At 39.9% G+C, this 16,232-nt stretch overlaps 1 protein-coding gene across 8 annotated transcripts in view; it reads right to left on the reverse strand.

Annotated features, from left to right (window-relative positions):
* The window catches only part of PHF14 (PHD finger protein 14), a 128,203-nt gene that overhangs the window by 18,508 nt on the left and 93,463 nt on the right, over positions 1-16,232 (reverse strand). For 5 of the 8 annotated variants that reach the window (XR_014000937.1, XM_081164432.1, XM_081164437.1 and 2 more), the window contains one exon: positions 15,106-15,219. The exons of the other annotated variants lie outside the window; for them this stretch is intronic. Coding sequence is in view for 4 of the 5 variants with exons in the window: in XM_081164432.1 (XP_081020558.1) it covers positions 15,106-15,219 (114 nt within the window). In the remaining variant the exon portion in view is untranslated. The remainder of the gene's footprint in view (positions 1-15,105; positions 15,220-16,232) is intronic. 8 annotated transcript variants of the gene reach the window in all.

A 16,232-nucleotide genomic window follows, 5' to 3' on the forward strand; every position in this document is an offset into this window, starting at 1 on the left:
TGCCTCAGCAATGAAGCATTCCCAAAAACCTCACATGGAGTTTAGAAGAAGAAGAAAATCTGGATCAAAAGCAATGTCCACTTGCTTTCCAAAGAGAACAGAATGCTTTCCAAAATTGTAGGTTGCCAACAGTTGACATCAGAATGGGGTTTCTAGTCCAAACAAAGCATCTTTACTTCTACAGTGCAAGCTCAGGATTCTAACGCTACTGAATAAGTACAACCACAACTAGCTGAGAGAAGAGATAGGCCGCTAGAAGGAAGATACAACCACAGGTCCCTCTCTAGAGAGAAAAAGAGCATCCTGGGATTCTGGGTAACTTTCCCATATGTGGTTCTATGCATGTGGTCATGTCCCACATAGTTGTGTAACATGGCAGGCTAGAAAGCTTCCCTAGGAACAGAGATAGTCATGAATCATAAGATATAATTTTGACAGGAAGGAAGAAACAACCAACTGCAGTGTTTGTATTTTTGTGGATTTTGATTGGCATGTTTATGTGCATGAAACGGTTACAGGCTTTGCAGGTATCACTTGTGGAAATAGAAGACCTACTTTCAGAAACAAAAGTAAGTGTTATATATCTCCAAATTGCAAACTTTCAGAAAAATCTACCCAAGTGCTATCTTTGATTTAACTGAAAAGCCTCCTGCTGAAGCGTCAAAGCCAAGGAGCAGGCAGTGGTCTAGTACAGACACTGGCTGTGATCCAGCAAGCGAGCACTGCTAAGCACAGCCAGTGCTTCCCCACTGTTAGCTATTCAATGGCTTGCGTACGCCGTTCTTGGCTTTCCATGACAGCCAGTGAGACTTGGCTACACATAATGTTCTCTAGCTTGCAGCCACTACAATTAAGACTGCTATTTACTGATGCTTTTGTACAGTTTTCAGTAACTACATGCGGACACAAACAACATATTTAATAACACAAATTAAATGATTGGGTGGTTATGTATGCAGTTTGATGTGACTTGATGATACCAAATCTAAATAAGGATGCAGAGGTAAATACAATTTCGCTGTTACTAGAGTTATACACTTCCATGACAGAACAAGTATATTATACCTACAGCACTAAAAACGCTCGCTTTTCACAACTAATGTAATATCAACTATTTCAAAGTGCTTTCCAGGTATGTGGTGGACCCAAAAGAAAATAAACTCGAGATTTTATTAGCTTTACTGAGACTATTGAATGCACTTAAGTTTGCAAACTCTTGGCATTCTTCCATGTAATGTTTACTTTTTCATCCATACAATCTACAAGGTTGTTTACTAGTAAAATATATGACTATTGTACTATTAAAAGCCATAATAAAACACAGTAAGAGCACAACATATTCACAGGATATAGACAACTAATTGACTACTGACTCAAATATTCCAGTTAACATTTTTGCTTTTGCCTTATGAATCAGTTGAAGTTTTCACCTAGCTGTTGCTTGATGTATTTATAAGTGAGATTCAAATCCAAAGAGTTAATTCATGACCCATCCTAATCCTCTGAGTGAAGGGTGAACGCTATAGTTAAATGCATGGATTAATTTTTACTTGGTCTTAATCTGTCAATGGGTTCCTATCACTTTGCATTCACATGTGCTTTCGGAGGGAGGTTTTAACAAATCAAATGACAGCACTTTATTGCAAATTAAACAAATTAGAAGAAAAAATGGAAAGTTGAAAGAGATGGAATTTAGACAAGCAAGATAGGCATTTTGTATCTCTCTGCCTTATTCATTAATACATTGCACAATGCTGCAAAGACGTGTCAATGTTTGTGTTTCCTTTACAACGTGTACTTACAACGTGCCCAGTATTATAAGGAATCAAAGCAACATGGCTCCTACTGCCAGTATAGGTCTTTAAGTGCCATGAGTAATTATCAAGCACACAAAATGAATACAAAAATCTGATTAGGAACAGCAACAGCAATGCAGCAACTTGGCTGCTTAGTGTTTGTTTAAGTTGTCCTCTCTGTTGTGGAACTTGATGGGCTTTTACTGCTCGTTATATAAGCGTAGGTGGTGTCACTAAGGAGACACATTAATTGCTTTTGACTCAAGGTTTGAAGTGTACATAATTTCAAGAGTCTAAATGATTTTATATGAAATCTGTTGATGCAGAGTTGTTTAAACTGTTTGTATCGTGGTATAATTATAAGCTTTAACTATCAGCAGGTAGCACTATTATTCTATTGAGCGCCTGTCTATAGAACAAAGATGAATCTTAGGGTCAATTAAAATAATAGTACAGGTAACATGCCACAGCCCTCTAATTTTACAGCATTCCAGGGTTTTTTTCAGCAGGAACTCACAGGAACTCAATTCCTGCACCTCTCAGTTAGGGGGCAGTGCCATTATAAGAAAACAAAGGAGGTACCTCTTTTTCTAGAAAATAGCACAGGTGTTGCCAGAGGTTTAAAATGGAATGTATGCTTGTTTGAAAGTGGCCCTGTGCCAGGAATGCACTTTGTGTGCAAAGTTCATAGATATCAAGGCAGGTGTATGCTCTCTGATGTGTAAGGTGTACATGTGGGGAACAATATTCTTATGTGGTGCTTCCAAAGAAGTGACAATAATCATTGATGAATGAGAAGGTTGGGCCAAATCAGAAAAATAATAACTTAAATTGACTTTTCATTCCTATTTCCAAAGGACTCCTTTTCATTATTGGGTGGGTTCAGGGTGCAGTAAATGAATCCCTGTGTGAGGGGTGGCTTTGGCTGCCTTGAAAGAGGCAATAGTGCAGCCACTCCCCCAAAACAAAACACCTTGGACTCGACTGTATTTATTGACTACGCCCCCCCCCCCAGTTGCAAAATATTCCCGGATCTGGTAGGTCAGTAATTCGCCTGTCCTGGATGTGGTTTCACTCTCCCTGAAGTAGCAAAGTGTGTAGTTTGAGGTGCACCTGGATCCAGTTCTGTCACTGGAGGTGTAGGTACCCTTGATGACTAGGATTGCTTTTTATTACTGTGGGCTGGCAAGTTCTAAAGAAGCCCACTCTGAAGTAACTCACAACAGGGCTTTTAGTGTGGCTGCCCCTGTTCTGTGGAATAGCACGCCCATTGAGATATGCAGGTGCCCACTATCTGCACTAAAACTAGACATATTCGCTCCAACAAGCTTTCCCAGCTGGATAAATGAGTCTTTACAATAAGTATCTACTTGTCAGGATTTTAGTTTTGTTTTAAATGTTATCTGTTAACAATAGTGTTCTGCACAGAACAGCCAATTTATTGGATTCACTTAGGTTACAACACTCCCCACCTTAGAAATATTAATTGGAACACTTCTTATTGATGATACTTTGCCTGATATAGACATGGGTGACTGAGACTTTTGGGGAGTACATCTGGAAATCTAAAGAACTGCCATGAGAATCACAAGACACTCATTTCACAGGAGCAAAAGTAGCTCAGAGCATCCCTTGCAAAGCCAGGCAAACCAATGGAGAGCTGAAGAGGTAGAACTCTTTTCCTTCAACAATAAATGGCGTTCCACTACTCTTTCACTCATATATAGCCTTAAAATGGATTTATTCACTATTAAACAGACAGTGACACAGCCCTCTTTTATTCTAAGAAATAAAAATGTGTGCTGAAAACTTTAGCTACTGATTATGCTCTATTAAACAAGTTTCATTGCCTTATCATAGTAATTAATTTTTCTGCATCAAATTAATAGTATTCTTATCATTACTGAAATGATAATGCAGTTTGAAAACAGAAACTGCCACATGATCAGTTATATTATTCTTGACACCGTAGACACAAAACTTCTTCCTTTTTAATTCTACAGTAAGACTGGTACCATTGCATTTGGATCGCTGCTGGTTACTTCAATACCACACTATGCTTGTAGATGGGCAATATTTCAAAGTGTTATTTATTTTCCAAAGCAGATACATTGTGAAAACTATCTAAAGAAAGTAGTGGAATTTTTCAATTTTTAAAAATACTTATTTCTCAAATATTTTTGTCAAGCTAAAATATCACCTAATATTGTAGAAGCTAATTAAGATAGTACTACCTTCTTAGGCAAACACAGATCATAGGCAGCCTGAGGATATTAATTACATTGGTAAATTTCACTAAGAGCAGGAATGATGCTTGTGATGAGTAAGGCTGAAAGGGTGCCGAAATGTATTATTGGCAGGCAAAATTTCATTAAATGAACAGTCAACGTCTTACGAAAGCAGAGGGTGAGAAAGGTGATAAATCATGAACCTTGAAAGGCCAACCCAGTTCCTGAAGAAAAAATAGTATAGTCTTATCAGAGGCCACTGCCCACACTGACTATGGATTAATTAACACCACTCCATATCATTATTACTATTGACTGGTCGGGTAACATCTAATCCTTGGGTGCATGTGAATAAGCTCTTTTGATGCCAGGCACTGAGATAAAGAAAACAGAATAATATAAATGAATAATATCAGACCGTACACCCTCATTCCCTTGGAAGACATGATCCAGGTAAGGTAAAATAAAGTAGTAATGATAAAGCAGCTTGTAAGAACCGCAACAGATCTAGCTTTAGTTTAAAGCATAATTGCAACCAGAGCCCACCATTTTGTGCCCAGAAGTCTAATCCTCCCATAAAATGTATTGATTAGAGCTGCTGGTTAAGTGAAGAGGGCAGTCTGTCTGCATCTATGCAGGGTGCCATAACGTTCTCTCACCTTTGAAGAGGTACGACTCAGGGTGATACCCATGGAGATGGGAGTGGACTTCCACATGCATGGCAGGACTTTACCTTCAACTCCTTCCTTTAGTCCCCTCTGATCCTCCAAATCTACAACCTTGTGGGGCATTGAAGGTTGCAGGGGAGAGGAGAGGAAGTGGGAAGTCTTGTCCTATGCATAGATCTCTTTTCTACAAATGAGCTGACAATACTGGATGTCGCCATAGTTTCTAATTAAACCTGAACACCGACATTTCATTTAAAAACGCAACAAAAAATGGAAGATACATCAAGTCTAGGGATGTTGGTGCCCACATAGCTGTACTCACATAGACCTTATAATTTCAACCTGCCTGGAAAAGGGATTAACACTTTATTTATTCAATTTCTAGCAGGATTCGGTGTATTATTTTAACAGAGCAACTGAAAATCCCACTACAGATCCATTTTAACTTTCATTTGTCCTTTCTTTTAAAGCTATACATAAATTCCTTGCTACTAAACACATATATGGCAATGGTGGGGTTAAACTTGTCACAGACATTTTAATACTGAAGATTTCATTTAATTTATGGCAGATATATTTTCAAGGAGGAAAATGCTGATGCTATCTTGGTTATAAGCTTTGCCAGTGAAATGATTTAGATAGTTTTTTTTTCTTTCCATGCAGTATCAGAATAAGACCGTTCCTTGAGAGCAATGAATTATAGCTGACACTTCAAACCTATTTTGTCTGTATCTTCTACTTCAGAAAAATGAGAAAACATAAATATTTATTCTATATATATAGAAGAGACACAAGACTCTGATAAAAATGATTCATTATGGGATGATGAGTAATTGTTACCTATGCCATTGTCAGAGTAACAAAGGGCATAACAGATTTGGCCATTTTTAATTGGAAGATACCGAAGATTACTGAACAAAACAGCAATAATTTCATAATACTAGAATAATAGTATTAGCATAATGAAACTCTAAAAAGCACAGGAATTGAGTTATTTAATGCACATGTTGAACAAGTGACATAGGACACAATGCCATTACAGAGAAGAAAGATATCACTCTGTGTACCAGAACTAATGTCTAGACATTACTGGACGTTAGCAAACTTATTTATTATGAACTTATTTATTATCAAGAATGTTCTGGAATAGTTTTCTTGGAACTGCTATGGTACAATCATAGATCAGTTGGAGAGTGCATGTTTTACATGCATAAGCTCTTAAACTCAATCCCTGGCAACTCCAGGTAAAAGGACGGGTTAGAAGGTTAGTTACATACCTACATATTGTATTGTAATACATTATCAAGCAACTTCTTCTTTTTGCTTTTTTGGATTTCATTTCTTTCCCTTGTTTTTCCACTGAAAAATTTCAATAAAATATAAATATTTTTAAAACAACTCTTGTGATTTTCATTCATCTTTCCTCAGGTGTGGCCAGTGGAAGGACTTTTTGACTTCCTGTTTGGTTTGCAGCATGTTTCTTGGCTCACTTACTTGTACCAACCAGATTTATCTACTGTGCAAAGATCTTTCTGTATGGCATTCTGGTCTGAATTGCGTAAATTGATCTCTGCATGCTGAATTCCCCTGCCTTGCTAGAGGGGAACCAATTAAGGGGAGGGTTTTTTTTGTCCTTTTCAGCACCAGGAGTTACATCATGTTTACATTTCGTACTCGAGAACCAAATCTTGTTACCCACAGTGGCCAAGCAGATGCTTCCTGGAAGCCCAAATGCAGAGCACGAGATAACTCTCCCATTGTTGCCCCCAGTAACTGCTGTTCAGAGACAAAATTCTATTGATCCTGAAGGTTTGATGCGGCCATCTTCAGTAGCAGCCATGTATAGACCTGTCCTCCATGAATTGTCTAACCCCCTTTTTTCAAGACATCTAACCTAGTGCATAGCTGTCAACTTACAGATTTGAAAATAAGGGACCAGCAGCCTTGAAAATAAGGGACCAGCAGCCAAAATAAGGGACCTGCAGCCTCATCTGTTCCAGGCACTCCAGTCTTCCTGTCCTCCTGCAGTCTGGTCAAACGCATGCTGGTAGCTTTGAGAACACTGTCCAACCAACTTTGTAACCAGAGGTTTAACTGAATAGAATCTGAATCACATGCACCACAAGGCCTATGTAGCCTCAACTTAAGATGGCTCCCCGGCCTGGCTTTGCACTGCAAAGTTTGCAGCAGCACGTGCAACAAAATGGCGTCCCTCAGTCGTTCTTAGACTTCTTATTGGGTGAGCAGCACAGCCAAGCAACACAGTTGGAGCCTCCCTCCTCCCTGGCCGGCAGGGAGGGAGGGAGAGGAGCTGCTTCCTTTGAAATTTAAGGGACATCATTTAAGGGACATTTAAGGGACATCCATCAATAAGGGACAGCAGCAGGACATGGCGCTGGAATAAGGACTGTCCCTTCAAATAAGGGACACTTGACAGCTATGACCTAGTGGCCATCATCACTTCTCGTGGGAATGAATTTCATAATTTGATTACATGCTTCCTGACAATAATGATCTTTCAGGTGTGGGAGAGGCTCTTAATCTTCTGCTTGTTAGTTTCCTTACATAATCCTGAGTTCTAGTATTATGAGAGAGTAACACTATCCATTCTTTTCCCCATGCATAATTTTTTTAACCCCACAATGTCTCCAGATGGTTTGCGGGGTTTTTTTAGCAGCAACAATAACAATAACTTTACAAGGAGCCCACAGAAAAGTAAATGTAGACAAATACTCCTAGGCTATGGATGGGTATGAGATAGATAGATAGATACCGTATTTTTCGCTCTATAACACGCACCTGACCATAACATGCACGTAGTTTTTAGAGGAGGAAAGCAAGAAAAAAATATTCTAAACGAAACAGTGGATGTATGATTTTTGTGGTTCATGCTGTGGCCACAGACGTGATGTGACGGTGAGTTTGGGGTAGCCCAATGCAAAAATCCTGAGGATCCATGTGGATCCATGCTTTGTAACCGCGTTTCTGCGCCATTGCAGCCCCATGAAACAGTGGGTGCATGATTTTTTTGGTGCAGGCTGTAGCCATGGATATGCTATGTGATCTGATGGTGAACTTGGGGTGACCCAGTGCAAAAATCCTGAGGATCCATGTGGATACGTGCTTTGTAACCACATTTTAAGTGGGAAGGAAAAGCATTCAAGGGACAAGGAACACGCGTGGGGTGTGTGGAGAAGGATGCTGCTAATGATGCAGAAGAGGGGTTTAAGGTGAGAAGGAACATGCGTGGGGTGTGTGGAGAAGGATGCGGCTAATGATGCAGGCGAGGGGTTAAAGGGGAGAAGGAACACGCGTGGGGTGTGTGGAGAAGGATGCTGCTAATGATGCAGAAGAGGGGTTTAAGGGGAGAAGGAACACGCATGGGGTGTGTGTAGAAGGATGTGGCTAATGATGCAGGCAAGGGGTTAAAGGGGAGAAGGAACACGCGTGGGGTGTGTAGAGAAGGATGTGGCTAATGATGCAGGCAAGGGATTTAAGGGGAGAAGGAACACGCTTGGGGTGTGTGGAGAAGGATGTGGCTAATGATGCAGGCAAGGGTTAAAGGGGAGAAGGAACACACGTGGGGTGTGTAGAGAAGGATGCGGCTAATGATGCAGGAGAGGGATTTAAGGGGAGAAGGAACACACGTGGGGTGTGTAGAGAAGGATGTGGCTAATGATGCAGGCAAGGGATTTAAGGGGAGAAGGAACACACGTGGGTGTGTGGAGAAGGATGTGGCTAATGATGCAGGCAAGGGTTAAAGGGGAGAAGGAACACGCGTGGGGTGTGTGGAGAAGGATGTGGCTAATGATGCAGGCGAGGGTTAAAGGGGAGAAGGAACATGCGTGGGGTGTGTGGAGAAGGATGTGGCTAATGATGCAGGCAAGGGATTTAAGGGGAGAAGGAACACGCGTGGGATGTGTGGAGAAGGATGTGGCTAATGATGCAGGCAAGGGTTAAAGGGGAGAAGGAGCTCGAGTGGGGTGTGTGGAAAAGGAGCTTTTCGGCGAGCTGAGAGGGGAGGGAAAGAGCACTGTTGCTTTAAAGGAGCCAACCGGACAGCAGCCACTTACAGCAGTGTAAGCAGCTCCTTTCCTCTCCCGCTTTGCTCCTTCTCTCCCTCTTTGCTGCTTTACACAGCTAATGGTGAATCCCCTGCAACCCAAGTCCTGCTCAGCGGATCAGCTGAGACGCTGGGAGAATCGTAATTTCCCCCTCTCCCTCATCCCGTGCCCTCCTGTCCCCAGCAGCCTGTTTAAAAACTTTTTTACTGGTTTTCACTGCGCTCGTGGCTCAGAGTCCTCCTGTGCCCTGCCCTCCCTCTGCAGCCTCATTGCTCCGTTTAGAGAGCGTTGCTAGCTGAGGTTGCATCAGCTGTTGCTGGCTACACGGCGCCTTTCCGGCTCGCTATGGCTCCCGTCTGTCCCTCCTCGCGTGTAAGCGGCTGCTGCCCGCTTTGCTGCCATGGCTCTCCTTCCCTCCCTCCCTCCCTCCTCGGCTCCTCCCCCTTCTCCTGGCTGTAAAGCAAGCAAAGCTAGAGCCGTGCAAAGCCCTGCAAGCGGCTCCCGCTTTGCCTGACTGACGGCAGCCATGGATCCAGTCGAGTGCATTCGCTCCGTAACACGCACAGGCATTTTCCCTTACTTTTTAGGAGCAAAAAAGTGCGTGTTTTGGAGCGAAAAATACGGTAGATAGATAGATAGATGTTAGATAGATAGATATAGCGCCAGTTAAGTCATTCATTGTGTGCTGAAGGGCTCACTTAAATTCTTGTGGGACAGTAAGGAAAACAAGAATGGTTGTGTTTTCATTCCAAATTCTCTCATTATCAGACCACACATGAGAAATCAGGCTATTCAAATTGCAATTCTAGTATAAATTTTCCAAGGCATATCTTTATCTGATACTGTAGAACTTGACAGATTATCAATCAGAAAGAATACTCCAAAATTATTACCATTTAACATTCATAATTGCCTGCATAGCTTTAACTATACAATAGATGTTTGTGTCATCTAAATAGAATGCACTATAACATTCCATGAAATATGATTTCTAACCAATGAATGCCAATTTCTATTTGCCTTTAATTTCCTCTCAATACTAAGTTCATCAGAGTGTGACAATTAATTAACTTAATTAAGCTAACAATTATGCTCTTTCATAGGTCAATATGTAGAGCTACTCAGATTAATAGCGCAGCTTGTAAAGTTAATCTTCTTGTATAATGCAAATGACACTAAGTCATGTATTAAATACCTCCTTGAGTAATAGAAGAAATTGGACTAAGTGTACTTTAAAGAAAGGCAGAGACTGTGAAAAGGTTAAATAAAGACAAATGCCCTGGATTTGTGAAAATGTTTTAACAGAAGTAATTCATATTTAAACTAGAAGTCTTCCAATTCAGCTACCTCAGCTTAAACATGCATACTAATAAATTAACTTGCAAGGCAATATTGTTTTTTCTTGCTTTCTCATACATTTTTTATTTAAATGATTGCTGTAACACAATTTCGAGTTGCTTTTTATCATTTAAAAAGAACACAACAGCATTCTAAATGGGGGAAGAGGGAAATTGATTTTTTAAGAAGAGGTACATGACTAAGAAAACCAAACTAAACCAAACCAAACCAAACTGCAATTTCATTTATTACAGGCAGAGAGATGAGTTAAAAGTGGCAAGTCAAAAGGGCAGGAAATCCATCTACGGTTGGTGGCTGGCCCTTCATGGCTCAATTTTAGTCCCATCTTCCTTACTGTACCATAATGCATGAATAGAAGATACAGGAGTGATAGAAATAGTGTTGATGTGTGAAGGCGGAAACACTTGTTATATAGTAAGTCAATATATTTATACCCAGCCCTCCAAATAAACATTTCCAGGATGTCTGAGAAACTAATGCTGAGTGGAAACAACTTTCCTTTAAAATGGAATTAACGGAGCAGATAATATTTGTGTTAACTTTTGCTCAGAGTAGACACATGGAAATTAATGGCCATAAGTAACTTAGGCCCATTAATTTCAATGTGTCTACTCCTGAGTAAAAGTTAGTTGACTACAAACCTTGTCAAGTTAATATCATAATTCTTATTACTGTGCAGCTGACAAGGCAGAGCATTTATTTTTATCATTTTATCACAGATTAATCTAAGTAGGTTATAATCATTTTGGACCAAGGAAGTAAAGAGGCCAATGGGAACTTCTAACCATACAATGTCTATTCAGATTTTAACAGATCATGCTAGGTGCCAGTCTCCTACGGGTTAAAGGAGAGAGATAAAGAGGACAGACAAGGTCAAGTTTGCATGTAACCCTAAGCCATGGTTTGTTTAGCAAACCACAAGTGAACCACAAATTGTCCCACAGTTTATCAAAATAGGATGTTTAGCCAGGTCTACAGAAGTGTGGGTGCTAGTGAACAAAGGAAGCAGGGGCACAGGCCCTAGTAATAATAATATGAATGCTAAAGGTCCTTGTTAGCTATTAGCTCAGTTGCTTAGATGTTATGGATTATTATGTTTTTTATTTTTTTACTAAAAAGCTTGGTTTCTAAGTTAAGGACAAACATGCTATGGGGCTGTTGACAGGTTCAGCTGGGAAAGGGATTTATGGCAGCAGTGAATTGTCAAGAAAGCACATGTGAATTCTGTGATTATCAATGTGCTATGAGAATAATGTTCATGAGTAGTGTGTGTATATGCATGTTGAGAGAGAAAGTGTAGACAACAAAAAATTAAGTCTTCCAATTTCCAATCACTTCTATAGAGTTTTTTTTATGATACGTTCTAATATTACCACAACAGCTGTAGAAAATTTATATTCAGAACTGCACAGTAAAATCAAGTTTGGGCAGTACAACGCTATTTGTATTCTCCACTCAATACTAGAAAGATATACCTTCATCTTCCAGTACTGGTACCAGAATTGTAAAATTGCACACAGTGATTGTAATCAAACCAGCAGAATGTAGCAATTAGTTACACCCATAAACTAGTGTAGAAGAATATTTAAAACAGTATGAAACAATAGCAGAAATTACAAGAAGAAATAAGTGTTATCATGCTGTACAGAACATAACAGATACTGCTTCCAGAAGTCATTTTGTAAATATCATCATTATTGAGCTTTCTATTAGTTTTTGTAATTTAGTGTTCTGGCCTTACAGTGGAAATAATGGGGAAAGGATTTGTAGCTGGGATTTGTGTTTGCTTTTTAACATTTTCATTAATGGAAAGGAAGAGAAGAGCAGGAAAACTGCACAACTTAAAGGAAGAAGGGAATGTTGGCTTTTTGCAGACTGCAAGCAGTTAAAGAATATCATAAACACATGATGATCAAGCCATGAAATGGGATATAAAATTTAGTGCGTGCTCTGTATCAAGTCACAAAGATTTTATCTGAAATATATCCTATTTTAATACACATTAAGGCCGCAGATGAAAAATGTTCTCAACAAAATTGGGGAAAGGATCTACAGAGGTAAATTTCTCCAAAAGTTTGGGGTTTCCTTTTTTGAACCTGGAAGGCAGTTGGCTGAGCTCAATGTTGGGGGGGGGGGCAAGGGCATTAAACAGTTAAAAAAATTAAATAAGATCTATAATGTTGGAAACAGTAACTTATCATATTGTACTGAAACCAAATTGATCTGCACTGTACTGTACACTTCTTTCACATATGGTGCATGTACAGTGGTGCCCCGCAAGACGAACGCCTCGCAAGACGGAAAACCTGCTAGACGAAAGGGTTTTCCGTTTTTGAGCTGCTTCGCAAGACAAATTTCCCTATGGGCTTGCTTCGCAAGATGAAAACGTCTTGCGAGTGGTGTGAATTTTTTTCGCCCCCCCTTTTCTAAGCCGCTAAGCTGCTAATAGCCTTTTAGCCGCTAAGCCGCTAAGCCTTTAATAGCTGCTAAGCCGCTAATAGAGCTAATCCGCTAATAGGATTGCTTCGCAAGACGAAAAAACCGCTAGATGAAGAGACTCGCGGAACGGATTACAGTGGTGCCCCGCAAGACGAATGCCTCGCAAGACAAAAAACTCGCTAGACGAAAGGTTTTTCCGTTTTCGATTTGCCTCGCAAGACGAATTTCCCTATGGGTTTGCTTCGCAAGACGAAAACGTCTCGCGACTTTGTTAAACCGTTAAAACTGTGCTTCGCAAGACGAAAAATTCGCTAGACGGCAAAACTTGCGGAACGAATTAATTTCGTCTTGCGAGGCACCACTGTAATTTCGTCTTGCGAGGCACCACTGTATTGTGCAGAAGGAGGTACGCTTAAGCTCAGTTGATTTCAACGGACTGAGGCATGCTTCATTCAGCACAGGACTGGGCTATAAGCTGCTTGCGGAGTACGTAACATCATTATTAGCAATAGTAGTTTATTTATATGCTACTTTCCCATAATTGTGCTCAAAGCATCTCACAGAAAGAGCAGAAACAAATCTAAGTTAACTTAGGAAGATGACATATCATTACCCATTAAAAAGCATAATCTGTTATTACTGTGAAGAGTCTGCAGTGCCACAAGCACGGAATGCCTATAAAACCAGGAACGGAGTCAAAAATATACTTTGATACTTTCCCATTAGATCAGCCTTCATGTTTTGCACAGATCTTGTATATGAAAGTTGCATGCAGAAAGCCAAAATAACAGCATATGCATACCAGTATTCCACAATGTAGTCATTTTCTGTTTCACAATGCAGCTATGGAGATTACGAAATAGTATATACTATTGTGAAATAGATGATTAAATTCTATATGTTGGCTGAATCCAGGCATATGCACACCAAAAGGTCTGGGCAGAAATTGCTTTCTCTACCCACTTATTTTGTTAACTGGACAAGAGGGTAGAGTAGACTAAGCTGGGGCATATGATCACTGGAAGGGGTAAAGAAGATTTTATCTGTGTATTTGGTAATGGGTGTTTAGTTGCATTGCTCTTTTTAACATTAATTTGCACACAGAAAACACCACACACATTTAAAATAGTTTTCTGCCTTGAAAAATAACCCATTGAATCCATCGAATATTGAAGCTTTAATGGCTACAACTATAACGAAACACAAAGAATGAAGGCCAACAGTGTAAAGGCCTGTTTTCCAGTCTCTCAAAGGTAAGAATTTTAAGTGAGGAACTTTTCAATTACAGTCCTGGGGAGAAACGAGGAAATGTAAGGAAGCCAAACCACAAGCCTAAAGGATGATAGGCAGCAATTGTCAATTCCAGTCTTCCGTGTACAAGGAACTCCAACATCAGACAGAGCTAGAATGAGAAGGATGATACAACCTCTAGCGAAGGGAGAGAACAGGACAGAACAGTAACTGCATTTGAGTGGCTTCAGGGTTGTTGTTGTTGTTTAATAGCTCCAAGCACTTAAGAGTAGCAGAAGGAGGTTAAGGATGGAGTGGAAAGGTCAGTTCCTATTGTCAGTTCTATCCAGACAAACTTGAGTGTAGGTGAGACGGCTTGCACACAAAAGTCCCTGTGCGCAACCCAAACCCTCACTTCCAACAGAGACCTATCCAGTTAATCCACTCCAGTTTATAAAACCAAAGTTTAATAGTTGGCCACTAAAATGTATAGATTTACGGATACCTTCTACCAGCATCCAAATGGTCCTCGCAGGAAACTTCTCAAATGATTCAAAAATACTTTTGTGGCTGAGCTACAGATCTGTTCCTGTCAACCTCTCATCCGCCCAGACAAGCACAAATGGGAGTCCCCAGAAAGCAAGGGTTTAGGATAGTACTAGAGTTATTTAATGTTGCTCTTCCTTCTTCCCAAGACTCTACCTACTCAACAATTCCTTTGAAGCTCAATTTGTTTTAGCACATTTACTTGTGCATTTTAGCCCTAAATCTATAGATTGAAGTTTCATTATTTCAGTGACTTCTTTTATTATACTTTGAAAGCTAAGAGTTTGGCTAAGTGAGAAGATTATGGCAGCCAGAAGTCATTGCCAAGCTTACCTTTCATCAGAATTCTGAAATCTATGTGGATAGATTTACTAAGTAAAATCCTCTGAGCTAGCTTTTTCATGACATGTAATTTCATCTCCAAAAACGGGTCTACTCAAGCAACATTATATGAGTGAACCTATGTGACTACTGTGGACATCAGAAATTGATTTTACATGCTATCAAATATTGGAAAATTGGATACCTGAGGAGAAGAGAAAGAGCAGAAAGAACAGCCTTCCTAAATGGTGGAATTCACCCAATTTTACTTCAGCACATGAACTTGTTTTATAGGTGGATAGTAACTTTCTGGGAAGCCTGATGTGTGGTTTAGTTTCACTGCTTTCTTGAAACGGAATCAAACCAATACAAAAATGAATGAATAAGAATAGGAGAAAACCTCTTAAGAGTCCAATAGTCAGTTCATTAACAGAATAGACACGGAATGTCCTACCTCTTCTGGATATGTCTGTGCCACCGATACCAGCTGTTCAGAGCTACTTCTTGAGGTAGAGGGTACAACATTAGTTGAGGCCTCTGATACCACCTCATTTGACGGCTCGGAGTCCTGAGTGCAACAGAGACAAATAGACTCCTCAGTAGTGTGCTGAGGTGACTGAAGGTATGGACACAACAAATCTCTATATTTTGAAAATATATTCATTTCCCCTCTTTCTGTTAAACTGAAACCATTTAGCCACTGTTTAATCAAAGCATTATGCACGAAACATGGGAATTCTGCATCCCACCCCGTGGTATAAGGAACATGAATACAGCATGTATATTTAGAATATTTTCCCTCTGTACCTCAAATACATAGTTCAACAAGTAACCTCAAGGAAGAACTGAACAAACATGGTATTCAATTGTTGCATATTACTTTAATGATATTAAGAAGAATCCACTTCCCCCAATTGTACTAGAGTTTCTGAGTGAAATCTGAATTGGCCATAGAAATAAAACTTGATAGGAACTCAAGCTGTACTTGTGGCTAACACTCCATGTTAAGACTGAAGGCAAAAGGAAAAAATACTGGAATAGGGAGGGAAACTTTACTACTATGCCAATTTATTGCTACAGGATCCATGATTGTAAAGGAATTGGAAACCTCTGAGATTTACTGCTCAAAAGTATAATATAACTTCTAGTTACCATTATAAGACTTTTAATGGCCTCCTGATAGTTTCTGCATTTATTAATGACCTGAATTTCTTCATGCAAAGTTTGCAATACCAGTATATTCTACTAGAAACAGGGTCTTCAGAAAGAAGCGCCCTGTAAGAAATGTACAAGACTTCAACACTTTAGAGTTTTATATGAAGTCCCCCAGCCCCTTAAATGGAAGCAGAGTGAAATGTAGGAATTATCTGGGTGAGAGAATGCTAGTAGGATGCTCTTGCAGCTCATTGGTTGCTATGGACATCCAGCTGCAGTGTGCATAAGAAAAATGAGAGTTTCAACAGTTCTGCTTCCTCGGTGGACTTCAAATCTGGAACAAAAATATTAATCTGCGACAAGGTGGTTTTTTGTTGTACTGGTCCTTTCAAAGTTTTAGATGCCATTACAAAGAATGCAAGCTAT

The sequence above is a fragment of the Podarcis bocagei genome, assembly GCF_964188305.1.
Source record: "Podarcis bocagei genome assembly, chromosome: 12".
NCBI classification, from domain to species: Eukaryota; Metazoa; Chordata; class Lepidosauria; order Squamata; family Lacertidae; genus Podarcis; species Podarcis bocagei.